Source organism: Chamaea fasciata, unplaced genomic scaffold (assembly GCF_029207755.1).
Source record: "Chamaea fasciata isolate MVZ Bird 193981 ecotype frontalis unplaced genomic scaffold, bChaFas1.0.hap1 SCAF_6, whole genome shotgun sequence".
Lineage (NCBI taxonomy): Eukaryota > Metazoa > Chordata > Aves > Passeriformes > Sylviidae > Chamaea > Chamaea fasciata.
Genome location: NW_027094091.1, coordinates 1,947,337 through 1,970,796, shown reverse-complemented (window position 1 = coordinate 1,970,796; position 23,460 = coordinate 1,947,337). Strand labels below are relative to the sequence as shown.

The window sequence follows — 23,460 nt, the reverse complement described above, 5'->3', positions numbered from 1 at the left end:
AAGATGTTCCCAGATTCCAAACTCTTTTTTTTTCCTAGTGCTTAGAGTGTTTTCCTTTAGACATTAGCATGCTAATTAAGTTAAAAGAAAGTTGCATCAAGTTTTAAGGGGCTTTTGGAAACACATGAGCTCCATGAGTAATGTTTAGTGAGACTTCCATGAAATCATAGTTTTATTAGGACTCTTTCTGCTCTTGGGTTTTGTGATTCTTTGAAATAAAGAAACCCTCAAACTTTTACAAACAATGTATTATTTTGTATGTCAAAGTTTGAAAAAGACAGGGCAGAACAGGCAAGTCTTGTAGAAGAGAAGTAACACACATAATAAAAAGAGAGTTTGGTAGTAGCTCAAGTTTTTCAAATACTTGCTCATCAAAGTGTAATTTCTGAAGTTTAACAAAAATATTTAATTTTACCTTCAATACTTGCTGTGCCTTTTCAGACAGTTTCACATCACTGTCTTCAACCTGCAGCCAGAAAAAGCTTCCATTTGAATTGTGACTTATATAAATAAAGCAAGTCTTAACATTAAATAAAAAGCATTAAAGAAGTTTTGAGGCCAACAAAGACCTCAGGTACCACAGACAGAAAAAGCCCTGAGCCCAGAGTGTTTCAAAAACAATTTTGTGCTCTTAATACTGTGTTACCATGGGACCAAAATATTTTCTTGCACCACATTCTCCCCATTAAATTGTTTTATAGACTAAAATTATATTATATAGATAGAAAGCATGCAGTTTTATTTTTTATTACTGTTCAAGCATGCACTGCCAAAGGGCAATGCCCAGCTTTGTCACACTCCTTGGAATTCTATCTCTCACACAGTGTAGTGCATTAGAGGTCTTGAATCTGACTTTGCTTTCTTTTGGGGTGATCTAAAATGCACCACAATAAACAGAATTTTCTAAAGTCACACTGTGCACTTCAAAAACACTCAGACCTTTAAACAGCCAAAAAACCCAACGTGGTGAAAATGAAATAATTTGAAACTCATGCTATGGATGGAACCATCACTTTGTTTCCACTTAGTTTTTCACTTAATGTCCAAATTCTAAAAATCAGGGTATGTTAATGCTACAACACTCTGTTTCAATGCTCAAGTTCCACATTTTCCCTCAGACATCCACACTCCCAGAGCAAATTTTGCCCTGTGGATGAGCAGAGCTGAGGCTGTGTGCTCCCACTCACCAGCCAGGAAGCGAATCTCGGGATAGCAGCAGTCAGAATAACGTGCCTGGAGTCTGGATGGATGCTGCCATCTGCAGGGAAGCCACGGGAAGCAAAGCAGTGGAATCAGGGAATTATTAAGGTTGGAAAAGACCTCCAAGGTCACTCAATGCAACCTTTGACCGAGTATCACCATGGTCACTAAAGTAATACCACCCATATACTTCAGAATGCCCAGTATGTTACTTTTAAGACTTGAAATTTCTTTAGTAAATATGAACATTTTATTATTTTAAGGATGTCCGAGTGTTTAAGTGAAGCTTTCACAGCAGACAAACGCCCAGTTCTCTTGTACTCTGACATACACAGAGCTGCTACAGAGTTCCAAAGAAATCCTGATTTATTCTGATTTTTCCATGGCTTCTTCCTTTGCTCTCAGTGCTCCAAACCAATCAGGTTAACAGCAAAAACATCCACTGGAATTCCTTCGGCTTTGCCATCACAGCAAAGCCAACAGAAGGACAAGAGTGGTGTCAGAATTTAAACCACTCACCTTTTTCTTTGACCTGTATTTGTGATGTCAGGAAGGACTCTGAGAACACAACAGATCCCAAGCATCCTCTTCCCGTCAGCAGGTCTGGAATGTCAAACACCATCATGGATGCCTGCAGCAACCCAGCAGTTGGAGGGAAGGGAAGAGAAAGCAGAACTTGAAACATTTCAATTGAAACAGCAAAATCTGTATTGTTCAAACATCCTAAACCACTATTTCTCTATTGTAGTTAAAGCCTGAGACCATAAATCTGTGTTAATGTTTTATTCTGAATTCTGACTCTCTGTTAAACCTGTTCAAGCATCTGAAATCTTTCTCATCTCTCCCCTTACACTTGTATTCACATAAATATCTCAGTATGCCCCAGAAAAACAGACACTTGAGCTCTGTTTTCTAATTAAATAAACAAGTATTATTATTTCTTACCGTTTTGATCAAACTGAGGCTGTCCTCGTTATCCAAAGGAGTAATTCTAGAACAACAATGATAATTAAATATTTAAACGTTAGATCATCTTTCTGTGACTCCGGAGCAGCCAAAAAACCTGTTTTATTTTAAAATAAACTCTTATTTATGCAGGTCATTTCAGTCAATTAGTGTGGGGATTAAATAAGCACATATTTGTGATATCAACTAAGTTAAAAGCATTTTTAAAAGGAAACTCTTAATGAGCTCATGCTGCTTCTACTCTTCAACAGTTAATAAAATTAGTCTGACCAATTCTTTTTTATTCCTTTTAATGTTTTTAAGATTCCACAGAATTACAGATATGAGATCACTGAGCAACCTCATATACACAAATGCATTTAGCACATCTGGTATGAAATAATCAAACACAAGGGTTTCTGCAGGAGTTCCAAGAGGAGAAAAATTAATTTATTAGTGTATGAAAAGCACTAATTAATAACAAGAAGTTGTAAGATAGTGATACAAACCTGCCATGGTTGTTCACAGCCTGGATTTGAAAAGCGATTTTGGAGCTGTAGAACAGAAATTGTACAGGTGAAACATGTGGTTTATACTTTTAAACGGAAAAAATAAGCAGGAATAGACTTAAAGCAAAAGAAGTTAATAAGAAATCTGGAAAATGGAATAATAATAATGATTTTTGAAGGCTGAATGCATTATCAAGTCTTGAAAACTGGCAGTCAGGCAAGTTCAGTTTAAAATTAATATTTTTCTGTTTATAACTGATATTTGTCCCCCCCAAAGAAGCCAATCCAGTGAGACAACAAGCAATGAGCAACTCTGGAAATACACACCGTAAAGCAGATTTCAGCTGTGCTAAGCCAAGGGTGTCTAACAAAGACAGGAGGACCTGCTCTGCCACCTCCTTTGCCTGAAAAAAGGAAATAAAGAATAAAATATCCTTTCCCATCCTTCCAAATCCCAGCAGCTCCAGGAGAACCCATAAGATCAACAAGAGACACTAAACAGTAACACACTGATGCACCAGGCTAAAATTTGTTCTTTCACAGATCTCATTTTCCTCACTACAAGGTCAGGAAAATTCATGAGAAGATGGAAAACCAGCTGGAGATGGGTAAAATTAGACACACTCTTAAATCTCTATTTTATTTTTTTTTTTTTAACAGAATTCAGAGCCTGGTTGGAAGCCAGGGTATGAACCTTGTGTTATTCCATTGAGCGAAACATCAGGATTCTTTTGGTTTTCATTCTGGTTTGCATGTAAATCTCATCCTGCAAGCAATCCAAATCAACAGTTACAGAGAGAGAACAATTACAGGGGGCTTCATTTACCTTGGATTCAGTGGAAGTTTTAGCATAGCACTCAATGCCAGCAAGCACAGCCTCTACAACAGCAGAATATATTTGCGACAACAGCGTACTGAAGAGAAATACAAACACAACATTTACTGGACAGGTAGAGTTTTCTTCCTCCTCTCTTTAAAGGAGCAGTTTTTTTCCTCTCATTGCACAACTCCCTTAATAATAAGGAAGGGGTCCTTGTTGGAATAAGTGGAGAAGTAGTTTTATAGTTAAGCTTTCTGTTTAAGAAAATCAAATTAGAGCAAGGAAATTGCTCGAATTACAGGATATTTTGGGGAAATAACTCGACATAAATGTATCTGGTGCTTTTGTTAATCAGGAATAAAAAATGTGGTTTACAGTTGACCTTTGCTGCAGTTGGGTTTAAGAATCACATCCTAAATGTGGGATGGAGTGACAGAGGGAAAGGCTTCACATTGACAGAGGGGAGGGACAGGGGGGATTCAAGGATGGAATTGTTCCCTTTGAGCCTGGGGGACCCTGGAATGGAATTCCCAGAGAAGCCGTTGCTGCCCCTGGATCTCTGGAAATGTCCAAGGCCAGGTTGGGCAGGGCTGGGAGCCACCTGAGAGACAGTGGAAGGCATCCCTGCTGTTCCTCCCTCTCCTGGGAAAAGATTGGAATGAGATGATCTTTAAAGATCTCTTCCAACCCAAACCATTCCATGATTTCACAAAATCTCCATCCCAGCTCAGTCCAATTCCCTTCTTAAAAGGGGACTGAAAAAAAGATTGTACAGAAATAAACCCAAGTCAGGTGAAGCCAGGAGTGACTTTCAGCTATTGACACATCTACAGCTCCAGGACCACTGGGGAAAACCCACGTGTGCCCAACCAAGGAACATCAGCCTCTGTTTTCCAGTTAAATTACAACAAAAAGATGAGCAGATCAACAAAATTAGTGCCTAAATTTACAAGTTTTCTCATTACCCCACTGTCAATATTGAGGGAGGGGAGAGGGGGGAGGAAAGAGAAGGATACAGCATTTAAGCCAAATGCAAAGCATTCCTGAAGGGTGGAAAAAATCACCTGAAGATTCCAAACACAGAGGAACCTCCAAACACACCAAAACTTGTCTTTGATCATCCCCAACAGCAGCAAGTGATTTTAAAATTCAGCTTTCTCACTATTTTTTCAGGTTTCTGGATTGTAATTTCCATGCATTTAGCATGTTTTCACTGCACCCAGTAAAGCGATTCCTTTATATTATAGTTCTTCCAGACTTTGTAAACCATTCCTATTTTTCCTCAAATTCACATATATATTTGCAAGAAAACACCTCAGTGAGGTGTCCTTTATCTTATTCTTCTTCCCATTTTAACATTTTAAAGCTAGCAGTGAAAAAAAAAAAAAACCACCACAGCACAGGATTTCTGTTGTGTTGCTTTTGAAGCATTTTCTTAAAATAAAAAGAAAACCACAAAATTTATCCCAGTTTATCGTTCAATTTACAGAGTTGGTTTATGCACTCCAGGCAATCAGTACAGCCAAATTTGGAATGAATAGTGCTCATAAAATACTTTTTATTTCACTTTTTATACGTGTAAGAAGCAGTTACAGGACTCAACCGCAAACTAAGTCGAAAATCATGAGTTCAGGTTTGTCAAAAAAAGCCAATTATGCTACTGCTGTTAAAATTAGATTATTTGAACCAATACAGGGATTCTCCCAAGAAAAAGGTATTATTTTTAAATCACTGCCTTTGTCAACCCCTGCTTTGTTTACAGCTTCTCTACTCATCTTGATTAAAATGTATTTAGTACAAAGGATTTTTGAAGGAGGACAAAAAAATCTTTGAGCAGAACGTAGATGCAAGAAAAAACACCTGTTGGAGCTCAGTTTCCTCTAAAAGAAAAAGGAAAATCTGCTGCTCAGTGCAGTAACTCCATTTTTTGTCCCACAATTACCAGGAGTCAACAGCATTTAGTGTGACAGTACTGACACATCTTGAATATCTTTAATAATCTTCCTGCCAGGTCATGCAGCTTTGCAGAAGCAAAGACAGGCTCCTAAAATGATTCCAACTAACAAGGAGGACAAAATCTCTAAGGAAAGGCCTGGTTTATCAAGAGAGAGAGCAGGACCAAAGAAGATTATCTACTGTGCTCTCCAAGCTGGACAGGGATCTACAACATGCAGAGGAAGTGGACATCAACATGGATAAACAAAGTGTGATTTTGAGAAGGTTAAAATGTGCAGAAGCTTTGCAGCTTCCCAACTTTTGGGAAAAATTAACTTTGATCTAACTTTAACAAAGTGAATTTCTTCACAAGTTTGAGTGCTCCCTGTTGGCATTTTCACTAAGCATCAGCAATCTTACACACTGTTAATGAAACTAGTCAAGAAATTGCTTTTTCTTCTATCTGTGCAAGATGCTACAGTGTGAGAGACATTTTCCCCTTGGTTTACATAATGTATCTTTAAGAATTATTCAAGTAACTGTTAAGATTATTTTTTACTACAATTTGAGCAAAATTTACTAATATTTCCTTTCCTACTCTGCTGCTGTCACACTAAGAACTCCTCATGTACCCAGTGAAGCTCCCCACAAGCATTTTGCCTTTGAAACCCTGTCCCATGCACATTATTCTGAATAAAAATGTCTCTGCAAATGCCAACAGCCACTAAAAGCGGGTTTCACCTACTGCCACGAAGTAGAAAGAGAGAAGAGTTAAGGAATAATATAAAAAATTGGCAGCTTACACTTGCTCAGCTTGCTTGTGCATCTCATTGTCATTTCCTGTATTAAAAACAAAAAAGGTTTGGTTTGGTTTAAACACTCTGAGAACATTTTTGCTGCACATCTTACATGGAATTTATCCAGTATTTTATGCTACTCGGGCAAACACAGGCTGTAATTCCAATCTTCCAACCATCCTCTCTTCAGCTTTTCTGAGCCCAGTCTAGTTTCAAGATAACCCTAAGGACTGATTTTATCCATGGACTCTTCCAGCCATTTAAAATACGTAAGAAAATGATTTTTTAAAATTTACACAGCTTATTTTTATTTGGGAGTAAAGCTACTGTAACTCATTTTACTGAGGATAACAGATAGATGTGAAAGAATTGTCTTCATCCTTCTAAAAATCCTCAGTTACTTGACAACTACCAGTTTGAATTACTGTATTTTGGGGACTGTTTTTTTATAAATCCATATGGAACATGGACTTAAATATTCATTTAATACTTTAAAAAGATCTTCACACTGAGATCTGACAGATTTCAAGTTTAACACTCAGTTCTGACAGACTTTATCCATGATATCTGCTATGATTTCATGCACTGGCAACAGAATCTACCACTCGATGGCCTGATGCTTATAAAGGAAGCAAAGCTTTTTATTGCTACAAATTTTCATGGAATCAGAGGTAATAACTGCCATGGTGTATTTAATGCACTTACCCAGGAAAGGAACGTGAGTGGCTCCAAAAAAATAGGTCCTCGAACAAGCCAGAGGTCCCTTTGGAGATACACACTGCACTACCTAGCAGTCAGTATTAATGAGATACAAAAGACATCAGTAAAAACAAATTGGTGCAATAATTAACAATTAACTACGCTCCCCTTAAGTCTTCTAAGCACTGACAGACTACAGAAGTTTACAACACAGACGGAACTGGATTGTGAAAAAGCAACTTACGTTTTCAAAGGTCTATTTCACTTTTGACTTGACCTGAATGGTTGAAAGACTTTGGAAAGGAGATGAGCTCTGACTTGTGTTTTCAATTTCCTATGTCAACTGCTCTTTTCATGAAGAGGAAAGTGTGTCAGGTTCCCATAACTATGCTGGCACTTGGTCTTATTTACTATTTTCATGACACCCTATTAAAACAGTATCACCTGTACCTGTAAATAAACCACCTTTTTAAGAACAGCATCAGAATCTGAGGACAAAAGAAGGAGCAAGTACATCAGAATAACACAGTACTTGCATTTTCAAAGGTATCAAATGGCATCTCATTGTTAACAAGGGAAGGAAAGACAGAACTGAAAGTGTTTTTACAGAAACAGTGTTAGAGCAGCAAATGGAGGATGAGATTTCACCAAGATGCAAGAACCACTCTTTTCTCAGGCTCTGGACACATGATCTGTGCCCAGAAACCCCACGTCCATCCATCCCTGAGGCAGCTGCACATGAAATGCTGACAAAGCTCATGAACTCATGGCCTCACTCATGCGCTCACTCCCTCATGGCCACATCCACCTGCTCAGGGCTCACACCACTCCCACCGAGCCCCTGGAGGCAGCAGGGAGCTCTCTCCACACTCTACCTCTCTCCTCCTTCGCTGCCAGTTGCCTTCTGGAGCCACCCAGGCCCTCCAGCCAGAGGATCCCAATTCCCTGGGGTCGCCAGCCCAGGCACGGCCCCTGCGCCGCGGGTGCAACGAGCCACGGACCTCAGCAAATGTTTAACAACCCAGCTTTTACTTGGAAATGGAAACAAGTTAATCTTTGCAACTTCATGAGAACAGTCCTGGAACTACGAAAGGCTTTTCAGAGTTTCATCAATAGTTGTTGAAGCATACACTGGAATTTGGATACGTGTCGGTATCCCAGGTTTATTCACAAAGGTATTGTCAAAAAGGAGAAAAAAAAAAAGAAGTGGCTTTTTGTTTCTTTTTTAAGTGCGATTAAAATAGAATCTGTGTGTGTCACAGCTCAGTGTATCACAGAAGGTTTTCACTTTGTGGCCAGGACACACACCCTCATAAGCAGCATTTCCCTCTCCCCCACCCACTTACAGCAACAGTTCTCTTTTCCCAGAGAATAAATTATTTTAACTCATTCAGCAGTCCCTGATTAAGAATTCAATACGGTTTAACTTGGAAAGAGCAAGAAAAATTAAATTTGTTCTTTAAACTGATGGATTGCTAAAGTGCTTTATGTTAAGAAGAATTAAGTATTTAACTCATGGAAGACAAGCACAAAAAATATACAAAGAAAAAGAGAATATACAATCCTTCAAAATCTCAGATAACTTCTCCAAAGCCTTACCATATGCTTGGCAGTGCTTCCACCAAGGCCAGTGTTTCGAACCAGATGTCCTTCAGATGGAAAATTAAAGTTCCCAGAGTTCAAGTTTTCCTTGGTGGAGTGGCTGCCAAACAGGACAAAGGGCTGCCGGCTCGGGCTGAAGAGGAGAGAGGGAATCACCACCAAAATACTCACAGAAAGTTTACAACCAACAAATGGAATCAAAGCTTTCAAGTGTGATGGACCAGCTGCTGAAATTCTCAATATAAGAAAAAAAAAAAAAAAACCTGCTAAAGCTGCACAAAGCTTCAAAGTGAAATGACCAAGTTCTAAAGAAAAAAATCTATTTGCATTAAAAAGATGTTAATTTCTTTCAAACACAATAAATTTATCTCAAGGTTGTTCCCAAATGCTCTTAGACAATTCTTTTATCTTAAACTGCCTTGAAAAGCTGCTTAGTTTAAAATTCACCATCTTGAAAAAGCCTGAAATGACCCTGCTGGAAACAAACAAAACTATTTTGGGTTTAGTTCTGGCTTTGAGCCCAAGACTCAGCTGGGGAGGTCAAGGATTTTCTTTTCTTTACTGCAATGCAAACACCAGAGAATGCTGCCAGCAGTGAAGGCCATTGAACTCCATGGTTTATTCCAAATACAGGAGAATGTGCAGAGAGATTGAAGTAGCTAGACAAACCCTGGTTAGCTCAAAACAGCAAAATGTGGATTTTGCAACAGAACTTTCAGCTAAACAGTAACTTTTGGTTAAAACTCTCCCACAGAATCACAGGATTGTCTAGGTTGGAAGGGACCTTAAAGATCATCTCATTCCAACCCCTGCCCTGGCAGGGACACCTCCAACTATCTCAGGTTTTTCCCAAGCCCCATCCAACCTTTTATAGGGATGGAACAAGGAAGGAACTGATCATAATGCACAAAATTTTATGATATATGTAAGAACTACAGCATTAAACCCTGTGAAAATTCAGCTTATCCTTCCCAAGGATAGGAAGGAACTTCGCACAGGGTTTTTTTCAGGATGAGATTTGATATACTGACGTGATACCAGAAAGAATTTTAAGCACTATGGGATCAGGGATATGGAAATAAAATACTGAGGTAGTAGTGACACCAGAGAGAATAATGAGTAATAATTACCTGTTATCTGTTATATGGCTTGAGATCATGCCATGGCTGAAATAACTTCTGAAGGGCTGTGAAGAATTGAAAACAAAAATTATTAAGAAGTACATGAACAGAGGTGTGAAATATCCTTCCATTAATTAAACCCAAATTACCCTTCTCAGAGAAAACTCCTGAACCCTCAAAAAAGACTTCCGACCTCCACAAACAAACACAAATACCACTAAGTCCCTCACATTATTAAAACAATGAATGGTTTAGGTTGGGAGGGACCTTAAAGCCCATTTAGTTCCAAGCCCCCGCCATGGGCAGGGACACCTTCCACTATCCCAGAGGAAGCAACAAAGTGCTTCAAAAAAAGCATCAAAATGCTTCAAAATGCATCAAAAAAGCAACAAAACACTTCAGAAAAGCACCAAAATGCTTCAAGATGCATCAAAAACGCAACAAAACGCTTCAAAAGCAACAGCCACCCCCAGAAATCCTGAGCTGTTTTCTCCCACGCTCTGTCCTACCCCCTCAGTTATGTCTGAGGTTTGAGATGTGCAAATTCTACGTGTTAAGCCCTGCACATACCAGATGCCTTCCAAATGCAAGTTAATCCACCCACAAATATCTCCTGTGCAGATATAAATTGAATTATCAGTGATCAAACACTTGACTGAACTACCCCAGCAGTCCTAAGCCAACATACCATGGATTTTTAAAGGTGGGTGGGAACTTCTAAAACCCGGAATCACGAGTTTTTACTCCCCAAACATGAAAAGTGAGATGGGATAGGGGAAAAAAAAAAAAAAGAAACAAAATAATGCTGAATAATTATTCCTTCTGCATGGATACCAGCAGGATTCTCAAGGATTTCTGAAGCAGGCCTACCTCCCCCGCCTGAGATTCTGAGAGTTCCAGAATGAAGGGAATTTCAGTGTCGAAATTAGCAAAAAAGTTGGTCCACTGGCGTTCAAAAATCATTAAATCCTAGAAGGAAAATATTTGACATTACTTCCCAAGGCAAGGGAAATGAAGGCAAAGGTGACATTTCACTGGAATACAGACTCCCCAATGAAACAATAAGGTCAGGAAAATAAATATATTTTAGAAAATAAGGACATTACGCTGATTTCAGGGTGTCTTTTTGTGGGTGTGTGCCTTATGTTTATTTTTTCTTCAGAAAATTTAAGTCTATTTAACAACTTTCAGGCTGAAAACTTTAAATTATGGTTAATAGGTCTGCTCAGAGTGTAGGACAAGTCCCAAACATTAATCTCACTTCCAGACAGAGACGGGAAGTGAAATATCGGAGAGTGATTACTTAGACTGAGAGCCTTGTAAAAACTCTACGACATTTTAATTTTCATTACAGCAGCTGATTGAACAACCAAATTGGTTTGAGCTACCAATATTTTATTAATAAAGGGTAATTACTGCTGAATTTCATAAATATTAAATTGCTGTCAAGCTAGAAATAGATAAAAAATTAATACATACCAATATTATTATATATACTATTAAAGTATAAATACTAATAAATTATAAATATAAATATAAATTATACTTACAAATATTAATATTTATACAATGTTTTCTCCTCTAGCAGTGAGATCAAAGCAGGGCATTACTGTGAGAATCTCTTCCCACTGTCTGTATTTCCCAAAGCATCACGGCAGCCACTGAGTGTCACTGTTCTCCACTTAAAGGAGCTACAAAACATCTGAAAAGTGCCTTTTTTTTTTTCTCCTGGCAGAATGGTTGTGTGTTAAAGGGGATTTTTTTTAACCCTCCTTGTTGCAAATGGAGGATTAACACACAAAACCACAGAAACTTCATGTATTTTGTACACCGTTTAATGACATGAAGGAAAAAGTTTAGGAGATTTTCAGACAAAGCAATAAATTTAAGGAAACCGAGATAAGTTATTTTAGTGTTTTGCAGAGTCTGTGGTAGATTTAAGGAACAGGAAGAGACCCTGCAAGAAACAGCAGGCAGAGTCTGTAGATTAAACCCATAAACTTGATTAAAATCAAGAAAAATCAGAACACTTTTACTCTGTGGTGACACCAAGCAGGAGCTGAGGCAGAAAATTTCACCTGCATTACCTCAAAAAGCAAATCCTCCAAGGACACAGGATCCATTTTGCTGTAGGTCTTCCACAAGTCAGCACTGACATCCATTAACTGGAAGAGATTTTAAACACATTTCTGTGAAAACCACCACAAAGAAGGCCACAGATTCAGGTTTAAGCTGAGACAGCGTTGGGGAACACTGCCCTGTTTAACAGTGCTCCTTAACTCTGATTTCACAAATATTTTCACTCTGTTACAAAATTTTTAATCTGTGCAAAGCTTTCTTTGCATCCTCCAAATGAATCATGTCTCAAAATTTTTCAGTTTAATTGCAAAAAACTGCATGAGCTGGTGCAGGCAAAAGGGCAAGACTGAGTTTTCTGAGTTAAGACAGCCAAGAGCCAATTCCAGGGTTACTCATCCTGAGCATCAGCCAATAGTGGCTCCAAGCTGATGTAAATTTAGGCTAAAACAGTTTAACTTTGCAATACTTTCTTCCAAGTAGCAGGATGATGCATATGAGAATAATATTTAAAAGTATATTCTTAAGGGACACTTGCTTCTGAATGGTTTATGCATTTGCAGGGTTCCCCATCACCCACTTAGTTAAAACTGCAACACTGGCTGGAATTTTCTTAACCCAGTGCTTTACAGTTATTCCAGTTATTATTTCATGTAATTATGTATGTTAATAATGATTTCCCAGACCTCGCTTCCATTCCATTCCTATAAACACAGTAAATTTTCTAAATTACAGCATCTTGAGGAACGCTGATTTCTCCATTAAAAGCACAACCGCCTTTAAAAAGACTGGGAAAAATCCTGAATTATCATCCTTCGATTATATTCAAACCTAAGAGAACACACAGCAAAGGGGAAATCTCAGAGGGAAAGTCTGAGCTAAAAATACACCCAAAAATTCCCCTTTTAATAATGGCAGAAGAATTATTTTATAGATCATATATAGTGATCCCCAATGCACTTCCAGCCTGGTTTCCTCCCCCATCAGTGACACAGAGCAGCTGCCTGACACAGAGCCACACAAACACGTAAAAAGTTAAGAATGTCACTTCCCATTTGAAATCCCCTCATGATTTCAAGGAGGAAGCAAGCAAGAACTCCAGCTGGAGCTGGCTGGACTGCCAGAGCCAACATGATTGCTCTTAAAAAAGGAGTCCAAGAATTTTTCCCTGCTCCTTTATAAGCATTCAGGAGTGCTTGGAGACAGTATCAGCTCCCTGGGTCACACAGGGGAGGTTCTGTCTGTGCCACCGTGTCTGAACATTTTTTTTCAAAGCCTCTACAGATTTGTGAAATGAACTGGGGTAATTAAAGGGCAATTAAAGACCCAAACAGCACCTAAATTGCCAGCCAAATTTTCATTGACCCATTTCAGACATCAAGAAGGGTGATTGATTGCCCTCCCCAAAGATGCTCATCTGTTTGCACTTTGTGTTAAATGGTTTGGACAGGTTCACACCACAAGGTGTTGGAATGAAAAAAAAACCTGAAGAAAGGAACCAGTGGAAAGAGAACAGTGCTCAGAAAGGGACGGGAACTCACAGAGCATATTTCTGAGCAAGTATGTACAATTCTAAATATGATGAGGCTTTAACAATGGCAATGTTAATTCTCTGGAGGTTTTGCAGCTATCAGGAGTCAAACCAAAGCCCATAGTGGCTGTAAAAATGGAGGAGTGGTAAGAAAAATGGGACATCTGCACTGCTGTGGCAGAGGTTCAAAAAATGAAATCCAAGAAGCTTTAAACAAGCACACAAATGCAAAGCTGTTATCTGAAAATGCGGTTCAGAGCATAATTAATAAATAGGCAAATCAATGACCTAAGTTCCTCAGAGTGAAACAGCAAATCATTATTAAATATAGCAGCAATTAACTCCTGACTGTTGCCCTATTCAGCAGGGTATGATGACCCATCAATGTACAATGTCAGTGAGAGAAGGAGATGCATCTCTTCAGTCAAAACCAGTGACACAAGAAATGGTCTTTTCACATTTTCTGAGCTCATCTCAAGGTGTTTGTCACTAACCAGCTCCTCCTGCTCTGCTCTTGAAGATCTAGAGCCCATCTAAAAAATCAGGAGTAAAAGAAATCCATCTGGGGGTAAAAAAATAGGGTTTTGGCAGAGGTGGCTCTAGAAGGAGAGGAAAGAAGTTCTAAATCACAGCAGAGGCCTGGGGATAAAGTCCAAACAATGTTTTACTCAGGGAGAAGTGCTGTGTAGCCCAGAACAGAATCTCGGCGACACCACGGGGTCTCCATCCTGCCACGGTTTTACAAGATCTTCATCCAATTTAGCAGCTCACTTGAGCAGTGACTCAGGACTAGATCATCTCAAAAAGTGCTTTCCAAACAAAGTAACTCCATGAGCAACGTCTGCTTCAGAGATGAAAAGACAAAGCGAAGCACTCACTTCATATTTCATGGTGAAGAAGCCGTCGCCCCCGATCCCCTCGAGCGCGAAGGCTTGGACGATCGGCCACTTCTCCACGATGAACATGTCAAATATCTGCAGGTGGCCTGCAAAGCAAACACAGCAACATTCCCTCACAAAACCTGGCACTTCAGCTCTCCCTCAGTTCTTGGGATTCAGAGGATCTCAATTATCCCATCTTTGTACAACTGAAAATCTTTTTAAGAGAAAAGTATTTTTTGCGCAGATGGCAATTTTATATGCTCCTCTACGCCCTAAATTTTGTCCCTTTTTCTCAGGACACTCCACATGTCCTTTCAAACTTCATTACAAACTGATTAACAATTAAAATTCAAGATCATAAGCAGGGAGCTTTGCTTACTCCAGTTCCTCAAATACTGGGCCTTAAGTAAATACTGTCAATATCTCAGAATCCCAGAATGGTTCGGATGGGAAAGGACCTTAAAGTTCATCCCATTCCACCCCTGTCATGGGCAGAGACACCTTCCACTATCCCAGGGTGCTCCAAGCCCTGTTCAGCCTGGCCTTGGACACTTCCAGGGATCCAGAGGCAGCCACAGCTTCTCTGGGCACCCTGTGCCAGGGCCTCACCACCAACAAAGACAGGAATTTTTTCCATCATCCCTATTTAATCAGAATTTTAATTTGGGGGAGAGGAAAACTCATCCTCCTGGCACATCCATTAATGACTTTCCAGGCAGTCAGAGCATATCACCCTTCCCTAAGGGAAGCAATAAAGAATTAGGAATAAAAAAAGAACGCAAGATTACATTGCTGAGGCTCAAGGCTGGCTCCAGATCCCAACAGGAAGCCGTGCAGGGCAGTTTTTTTCAGTTCTAAAAAAGGCAACTTGCATAAAGAAATGTTTATTCTTCCCTTCCATAAAGAAGGATTTATCTGGAGCTCCCATGGGAACAGAGAACTTCTGTAGCAGCTGAAGACACTGCTCTGAATGCAAATCATTTCTCTGCCTCACGCTGGGGGCATTCACTCCCCAGATGAACTCTGAGGGCTTCCAGCTCTCAGAAAGAAATTCAACTCTCAAGGAAAAAGAGGCTAAAAGGAAACTAATGGCTTACTAATCCTTATTTCTCCCCTACGGCAAGGAAATCTTCACTCCCTGAAGCTGCAGGATGCAAAACACTTCCACTCTGAGCACCACCCACCTTACCTTGGCAGCTGTAGGGGATCCCGATGCGGCTGCAATCCCGGACCATGTCCACAAAGCTGGAAATCTTGAATTCCTCTGCAGCTTCTTCATCTTCGTACTGAAAGAAGCCATTTAAAATCAAATTGGATTAGCCACGCCCTGATTTGATTGGTAGGAAAGGGAAGATGCAGCATGTAAAGCACTAAAATATCACCTATAGCCTCCAGAAGCTCAAGTACCTCTTTCTGTATTTTGGAAATCCCATCATGGCAGGAATATAGTCAAGCCAATGGAAATTTTAAAAAATCAAACTTCAAAGCAAGGTTTTTAATCATGACATATGAAGGCATAATTACAGACTTTACTTTCAGCTTTCAGTGAAGTCTTTCAACATCTAGATTTGAAAGATAAAGGTCATTTTGAGGATCCCAACTGATGTGCCATGAAAAACATACCACTGAGGGGGAAAAAAAAAAGATACTGTATTACCAGCTAAACAACGCTGAGCAAGGAAAAACAACGACAGAATAAGCCCCAGGTCACAGATTAGTCAATAAGAACCAGTTTTGGTCGGAGGGAGAGGTGAACTGCAGGAAAAGGAGGAGGCAAGAAGAGGACAAACCCCCATGCAACACTGAACTGAAGACTTCAGCAGACTGAAGAGCAATTATCGTAACTCAGAAAAGTACAAAAACCAGACTGAAGAGACAAATCACACTAAAGTCATTTTTACAACAGGACACAAACGTGAAAACATACTGCCTCTGACCTGAAAAGCTGTTTAGCAGCAAGCCTGGAACCAACAGGTCTAGTCCTGCTGGCTTCTTCAAGAGCCACTTGTTTTCTGGAGCAAGTTCAGAAGGCAGAGGTGTTTTGCCTATTTTATTTTTATATGCAGTGCTCTGAGCTTCTTATCAAGGCAAATGACATGATTATGAACTATTTTGTGAGCTTCAGGGTACACCCAACACATTTATTTTGAGAACAAGTTCTTTTAAGCCAAGCCTGAATTTAAGATGCAGCCCCAGCTCCTCCGTGCTGTGTTTCTTCTTCGATCCCAGGAAGGCAGATCAAAGTTGCAGTTCAAAGCCAAGCCCCAAACAACTGCCAGTTTCTCAAGACTTAAAAATGTCATTGGAATAAGAACTGGGATTTTGGCAGGGTGCTAAAGGCTTGCTCACAGTCTGCTGTTGCAGGAATAAATACTGCCAGTTCAACTGTGACACCCCAAAATTCACTACAGCACATTTGTGTATTTTCTCCTATTTGCCCACTTTGAACATGGGCATTTTTTTAGTAACGTGATTTTTTTCCCCAGTGACTAGGATACTCTCCTTAATTCCTGTGGTCTAGTTAAAGCAAGTAGGAAGGAAAAAAGGAAGGAGAAGCTCTATGTTTTGACAGAGCCAGGTTCAGCACTGCTTTATTTATTTCCAAAATTCTTGCCCTTCGTTTGTTTCATTTTTATGAAGTTATTTCTATCACTAAAGTAAGTATTTAAAAGCCACTGCAGGCAATTCTCCTGTAAACAGGATGCACTGAAAGCCTGACACAGCAAGGTTTTGTTTGTCTTTCAGCAGTAATTTAGGAAACTGGCAATTCTTATACATTGGGAAGGGCTGACTGGAAGTGCTCAGTTCGCTCACACCAAACAGCAGTGAAGCAGAACTGTATTCTCAGCTTCCAAAAATCAAACCTTTCCCCTCATTTCCACAAAGAACAAGGTTTACCTTGCCAGTTACATCATCATTTTAAGGCAACACTGTGTGATCAGGGCTCCTGCTTACCACAATAAATCATATCAAAGCCCATAAGCAGATGAAGCTTAAAGTTCAATAGCTGAGATTGCAGTTGCACAGGCAACTGTGTGGTAAGAACTGCTCTGTTCCTGATTTCAGAGTGCACGTGTTCTCCCAGCATCAGATTTGCCCTTTCAGCAGGGATTTTGGCAACAGAAAAGCCTTGTGAAGCCAAGCTTTAGGTTTTGCTGCGGCGTGTTTTAACCTGGAGCTCAGCTGTTCTATCCTGACACGAATTATCCCTCTCTGCAGCACTCCTGAAATTGTGTCCATAAGTTTTGGCATCCATGGACAAGGTATTTACGAACTGGAGCAAGATCAGCGGGATGCAGAACTTGTCCCAGTAGGAGAGATCCAGGCTTGGTCAATACCTGCACCTCAAACCCACCAAAATATTACAGAGATGGTGAACTCAGGTTCTCCACAGTAGTCGTGACAAAAGTCATGATTTAAAACACGACAGGTTCAGTTTTGACAAAAGGAAACACTTTTTCACTAGGAGGACGGTGGGAAAATGGAGCAGCCAGCCAGAAGAGGTTCTGCAGTCATCATCCTTGGATGTTTTCAACACCCAGCTGCAAAAAGACCTTGAGTAACCTGATCTGATCTCACCACTGAAGCAGGAGGTTGGACAAGATGATCTCCAGAGGTCCCTTGTAATCTGAATTATTTCCTAATTCCGTGATGTGAGGTATCAACCAGACACATAAAAACACAATCAGTCTATTATAAGCTCCATCACTTCCAAGCTGGAAACTCAAAGGAACAAAAGGTTTCACTCCCTGACTCTCCCATTCATTTTTCCACTGGCTTCACTCACCATCACAGGCTCCAAACTCACTCCCTGCGGAATTCAGTATAATTCTAACTCAGAAAAGGAACTACACAGAACTCAGTGTAGGAAGAAGCATTTCCAGTCTCCACTGGAATTAAAAGGTCTTTATTCTATAGCCAGACAAAGAGTATCTTCGTTTTTTACTCCTCTAAAAATACCTCACAACAATAAATGGGCTTTTTCTAGAATACTTTGACATTTAAGTGCAAGACGAAACTCTCACCAGTCATGGGATGTTGTGGAAGTGGGGTTAATAGTTCTTGGCAGAAAGATTTAATAGTTAAAATGAAAATACATAATGAAGTTTCTTCATTTTAAAGAACTAAGCCAAATTTTCTAATATTCTGAAACTACTGGCAACCAATGCAAACATTGCTCTGGCAGCAAACAAGGCTGATGTGGGAAATCTCAGCATTGACTGTGACACTTGATTCACATTTTGCATTTTTCACAACCCACATTTTTTTCCTCATTAAAAGATCACTGACTCAGGTCAAAACAACAGCAATTAGTGGGAGAGAGGAGCAATTTGTCTTCACACTCCAACAAATGAAAGTATTGACAACATATTCTTCTTGCACACTTTAGCAAATGATTAATGTCCAGATACACACCCATATGACTCCCCTGCTGAGGAGGAAAAAAGGGTTTCTGGAAAGAATGTTTTTTAAAGTTTCACTTTAAGGCTCAGCTCATTAACAAGTTCATTAGCAAATCTTGCCTGCATTCATTTTTCACTTACCTCATTTTCAGTCAGACAGTGGAAATGCAAGTTCCTCCAGTGTGCCACGTAGGGCAAAAGATGCTTGTAATTCACAGGGTTGCAGTACAGATGAACACTGTCAGGTTTTATTAATATGATTATATCTGCAACAAGCAGAACCAATATTCCAGCATCAGGACTCCATACGCAAGAGAAACTGAACAGAAAACATTTTTTTTTTTTCTATCATGCACCTCATTAAAAAAGAAAATTGTTCAGCTATCTGAATGCAGGGAAATTCCTGATTTCTTTTAAACAAGCAGAAGAAGCAGTTGGCAGCCACAGACAGTTCCAAGTACAAGAGCACTTGTTACTGTTCCAGACAACTGGGGGGGGGTGGGGGGTTATTCCCAAGTCTTGCACAGAACTTGCATCAGCCTGTCCTTTGTGCAGCCAAGAGGGTCAGGATGAGTCTTCCCAGAGCACTTTCAAAACTCTATAAACTCCAGCTGCTCTTGCCTGACATTACATCACAGTTGCTTCAACTAAAAACCATCAACACCACAGCCTACAGGGGAGATATCCAAAAGTTTCATGCAAATAAAGGAATAAGCTGTGATCACAGGGACTGGCCACATCCCAAGTATGACAAAGGTGAGTTAATGTGGTGAAGTAAAAAAGGGCTCAAGTACTTTACAAGTGTAGAGGTGTGATCACACAATGATTAATAACAACGTACATACATACACTGACTGAACTAATGGACTGTAATTGTGTCGGTTTACAACACTAGAGATAAATTGTGGAGCATAAAACATATGAAATACATCTTTTTATGTTTAAAAATGAGCTCTGCAGCAGTGTTTCTATCAAGATATTTTCAGGCATACACTGAAAATATCTTCTTAGAAGATATTTGAGACTTCATATACCTTGAGACAGATATATGAGGACAATTGAGACTTAATGACCGTTTTTTTTTTCCCCCATGTCCCTTTTTCTGCTCATCTTCCATCCAGAACAGGTAAAAATGTTGAGAACATTACTCACCATCCAGAACTTCCTCAGGAAAGCCTGTCCTTTCGAAGTCATTGTTGTTCTGGTTGTACAAACCAAAGAGCAGATAATTTGCCAGCTCCCTGCACCCTTCATTGTATCGACTGTCTATTCCTGCAAAAGCAAAACCACAGGAGAATTGTGGTGTGTCCTAACACGGCACACCTGAAAAGTTTGTTTTCTTCCCCAGTTTATTAAACTTTAAAGGAGGAGTGTGAACTCAACTACTCTACTCAACACACCGAGAGAACAGGGTAGGGGAAAAGGAGTTTTTGCAACATCACTGCCACAAGCTTGACATCTCCCTTTCAACCTAAATCCACGAGTATTCCTTAAAAATTTTAAATGTGTTGTTTTCTGCAGTGCTCTGCATACAAAAATCCATTTTTTTCTAGTAATTCAAACATCTGTCTGGATGCAGGATGCATTCTAATTAATATGTTCTTGATTGAAGCTTCGTAACAAACTAATCCCGTGACCCAAATCTCCTGCTTTAGAATACATGATTAAACATTATCTTATCAGTGTTATAGAGCAATCCCTGAGACACCAGAGAGCCACTGCAGACTTCTGACAAATTGTGAAAAGATATTCTGACAAAACATGGGGCACAAAGAGCTTCCAAGGAAACCTTTCCTGATCCTTGGAAAAATTAAATTTAAAAAATCTGAATATCTGGAGTATGAAAAGACAGAAGATAAATTCAAGAAGATAGGAATGAGGCCTATCAGATTTAGAAACTGTTTTCATCAATCTTCATCTCTCTGGATGACAGTCAGTCATAATTCTACTGTAATAAATCCAGTATTCTCAAACAAGTACAACTGCACATAAAGCAGCATCCTCGCCATCCACACTTCACAGAGGTCACCAGTCCTGACTGCCAAAAAATTCCTCTAATGGCAAGTTTTCCAACCAAGCTATATGAGGATTCAGTGGAACGGCTGCCAACAAATTAGGATTTGTTACCACTGCCAAAGGAGAGATCAGGACATTGATAATGTAATAACGTGGCCTGAACATCTGAGTCTCAGGACCTGAATTGGAAACCAAACCAGTTAAGAGTCACCTGAACCTGGCAAAAATTGGAACAAACCTCAGGTTCTCCTATTTGTGCTCCTTTTTCATGCAATTCTTCAGCTTTAAAGCGCTAACCAGATGAAGTGTCTGCATCCAGCTACTGAATCCCACATCTTAATAAACTCTTTGTTTGCTCAGTAACTTTGGGGAGCTCACATGTATTACAAGGTATCTGGTATTTGGGGGAAAGCTGCCTCACATCTGTCCCACCTTTCTCAGCCCTCAAAAAATCTTTGAATCCTCATTCTCCTGCTGTTTCTGACCTCTCATTCATATGTGTCCCTCTGTTTTATTTACATTTTCAGTCCCATGAAAGCAGCCACACCAATGTCATCTGGAATTCAATGGGACTCAACACACAAACATTGCTGCCAAAGTCCTCATGTCTAGATGGGATTTTAGTCACAAACAAGTGCAGACTCCCTTCTTTCAGGAAGAAGCTGTCCCATTGTTTTAGGGAACTCCATTTAAATGTAATCAGTCTCCTCAGAATCAGCTACAGCCTTGAGAAGTGAGCACACACAATGTCCTGAAGAAAATCTGTTTCACTGATTACCTGCCTAACTGAGGCACCTTCGGAAGGCTCAGAGGAGCAATAATCTGGCAGATTATTGTTGAGAGACCTGGGAATGTCCAGGCCAGAAAAGAGAAGGCTCCAGGGAGAGCTCAGAGCCCCTTCCAGTGCCTAAAGGGGCTCCAGGAGAACTGGAGAGGGACTTGGGATAAGGGCATGGAGGGACAGGACACAGGGAATGGCTTCCCACTGCCAGAGGACAGGGTTAGATGGGATATTGGGAAGGAATTCCCAGCTGGGAGGATGGGGAGGCCCTGGCACAGGGTGCCCAGAGAACTGTGGCTTCCCCTGGATCCCTGGAAGTGTCCAAGGCCAGGCTGGATGTGACTTGGAGCCACCTGGGAGAGTGGAAGTTGTCCCTGCCCATGGCACTGAGTTGGAACTACAGAATCTTTAAGGTCTCTTCCAATCTAAACCATTCTGTGATCCTCTGATTCTAATTCCTGGAAGATCAGAAGAAAAATGAGAATCCGCCCTAATTTAAAGAAAAAACCCAGTTATGATGTCACCATCACTGGAAGAGTTTGACATTTTGTCTGGGCACAGCAGCTTTGAGCAGGGAAGATTTCTTCCAGGCCAAACTCCAAATGCCTGCTTTTTCAGTTAATGACAGAAGGAGGGGAAAACAAAAAGATGTTAAAGGGAGACAGCTGACAAATTTAACTCTTATAATAAAAGACATGGGTGAATTATTGCTTGCAGAGTATGGACAGACAGGCAGGGAAGACATTTATTTAACATAAAACCATGAATTCTGCAGAGTATTTGGGATTTGTGGTTTACTTGGGTCTTCCAAGTATCCTGTCCAGATGGGAGCTTTCACAGTGAGGCTTTGGTGCTATTCTACAGAAACATATGGAGTTAAAGGAACAGATATAGTTAGCAGAAAACAAACAGGAAATGAAACAATGACCAAGATAAGATACCCCCCGAGAGCATTATCAGGAGTCCTCCCCAGAACAATGGGCAAGACCATTAATTAGGAAACCCCGACGCCTGTCTCCAGCTGAGCTGGGAGTTTGGTAACTCCCCCGCCTGTTCCCAACTCATCGCCGGGGTGTGGGCACACAATGAGTCAGTCTGAGCCCCGAGGAGCCGTTCCTGCTCCTGCTCCCCATTCAGTTTGCTAAATTGGCAGAAAACATTCTGGACAAATCCGGGGGGAAAAAAAATCTGTCTGCTCGCTGAGATAAAGTAGGTGCAAGATACCGAAGAGCACCAGCAGTGATGCAAATTGCACGTGGGGACAGCAGGGAGGGAGGAGGAAGGTGAGGCTGGAGGGAATGGACACATCACCTTTAGATATTGGTCCAAAACCAACACACAATTCTGGAACTGCTGGCAGAATAATCCTTAAAATAGCCTCTCTTTGGAAAGGGATGAACAATCAGTGCAATGCACTAAATGTTCTTAGGATGTGGGAGAAACCCCAGCAGGGAAAGGTCTGTGTGGGATGGATATAATGGAGAGAAATCTAAAAAAAGTAGCAATATGTGAACAGAACCTAGGTAAAACAAAGATTTACTGGAACAGCTTTGAAAGTATCCCCACACTCTTTGAGGAGAATAAAAAATAAATATCAATGCAAAAATTCAGCTCAGCTATGCTGAATGGTGAAAGAGCTTCATCCACAATCGGAGCAGCTGCAAGTACAGTTACAGACACACCCTATTCACACTAAATGCACATCCTCAGAAATCAGAGCAACTCAACCACAACCTGAAAATCTCTGCTGAAAGGTAAGATGCCAAGAAAACACCACTATCACAAAAAACAGTTTACAGTATAATTTAGGTAGACCAGTTTGAACAGCAACAAACTCAGCTGAGTCGTCACAGCTTTTGAAAGACATTTGACATGCCAACCTCCAAATTCCTTTTTCCTGTCAGTTGTGAGGCCTTTTCTCCCCAGTAAAGAATGCAGGAATGTTACCATGCAACCCCTTCAAAATCAGATTAGAGGATTCTTCTAAAAAAATCAGCTGGAGCTACATTTAAATACTTGTATCAACAGAGGATCAGTTCTCATCTCTCTCTGGGATCTCACAATGCTTGGTTTAACTTCAGTACAAATATTAATGAACTTGAAGCAAAGCTGTGGAAGTTTATTCTGTTTTTATCTCACAACTC

General features: G+C 40.2%; 1 protein-coding gene across 1 annotated transcript in view; it reads right to left on the bottom strand.

The window, feature by feature from the left end:
• Positions 1-23,460, bottom strand: part of DNAAF9 (dynein axonemal assembly factor 9) — a 66,538-nt gene that overhangs the window by 32,158 nt on the left and 10,920 nt on the right. The window contains exons 3-19 of the mRNA XM_066185197.1: positions 19,672-19,791; positions 18,661-18,785; positions 15,306-15,402; positions 14,114-14,220; positions 11,716-11,793; positions 10,499-10,597; positions 9,638-9,693; positions 8,505-8,640; positions 6,912-6,993; positions 6,213-6,249; positions 3,481-3,568; positions 2,982-3,058; positions 2,655-2,699; positions 2,146-2,191; positions 1,720-1,831; positions 1,188-1,258; positions 416-466 (exon numbers count right to left, since the gene is read on the bottom strand). Of these exons, the coding sequence (XP_066041294.1) occupies positions 416-466; positions 1,188-1,258; positions 1,720-1,831; positions 2,146-2,191; positions 2,655-2,699; positions 2,982-3,058; positions 3,481-3,568; positions 6,213-6,249; positions 6,912-6,993; positions 8,505-8,640; positions 9,638-9,693; positions 10,499-10,597; positions 11,716-11,793; positions 14,114-14,220; positions 15,306-15,402; positions 18,661-18,785; positions 19,672-19,791 (1,427 nt within the window). The remainder of the gene's footprint in view (positions 1-415; positions 467-1,187; positions 1,259-1,719; positions 1,832-2,145; positions 2,192-2,654; positions 2,700-2,981; positions 3,059-3,480; positions 3,569-6,212; positions 6,250-6,911; positions 6,994-8,504; positions 8,641-9,637; positions 9,694-10,498; positions 10,598-11,715; positions 11,794-14,113; positions 14,221-15,305; positions 15,403-18,660; positions 18,786-19,671; positions 19,792-23,460) is intronic.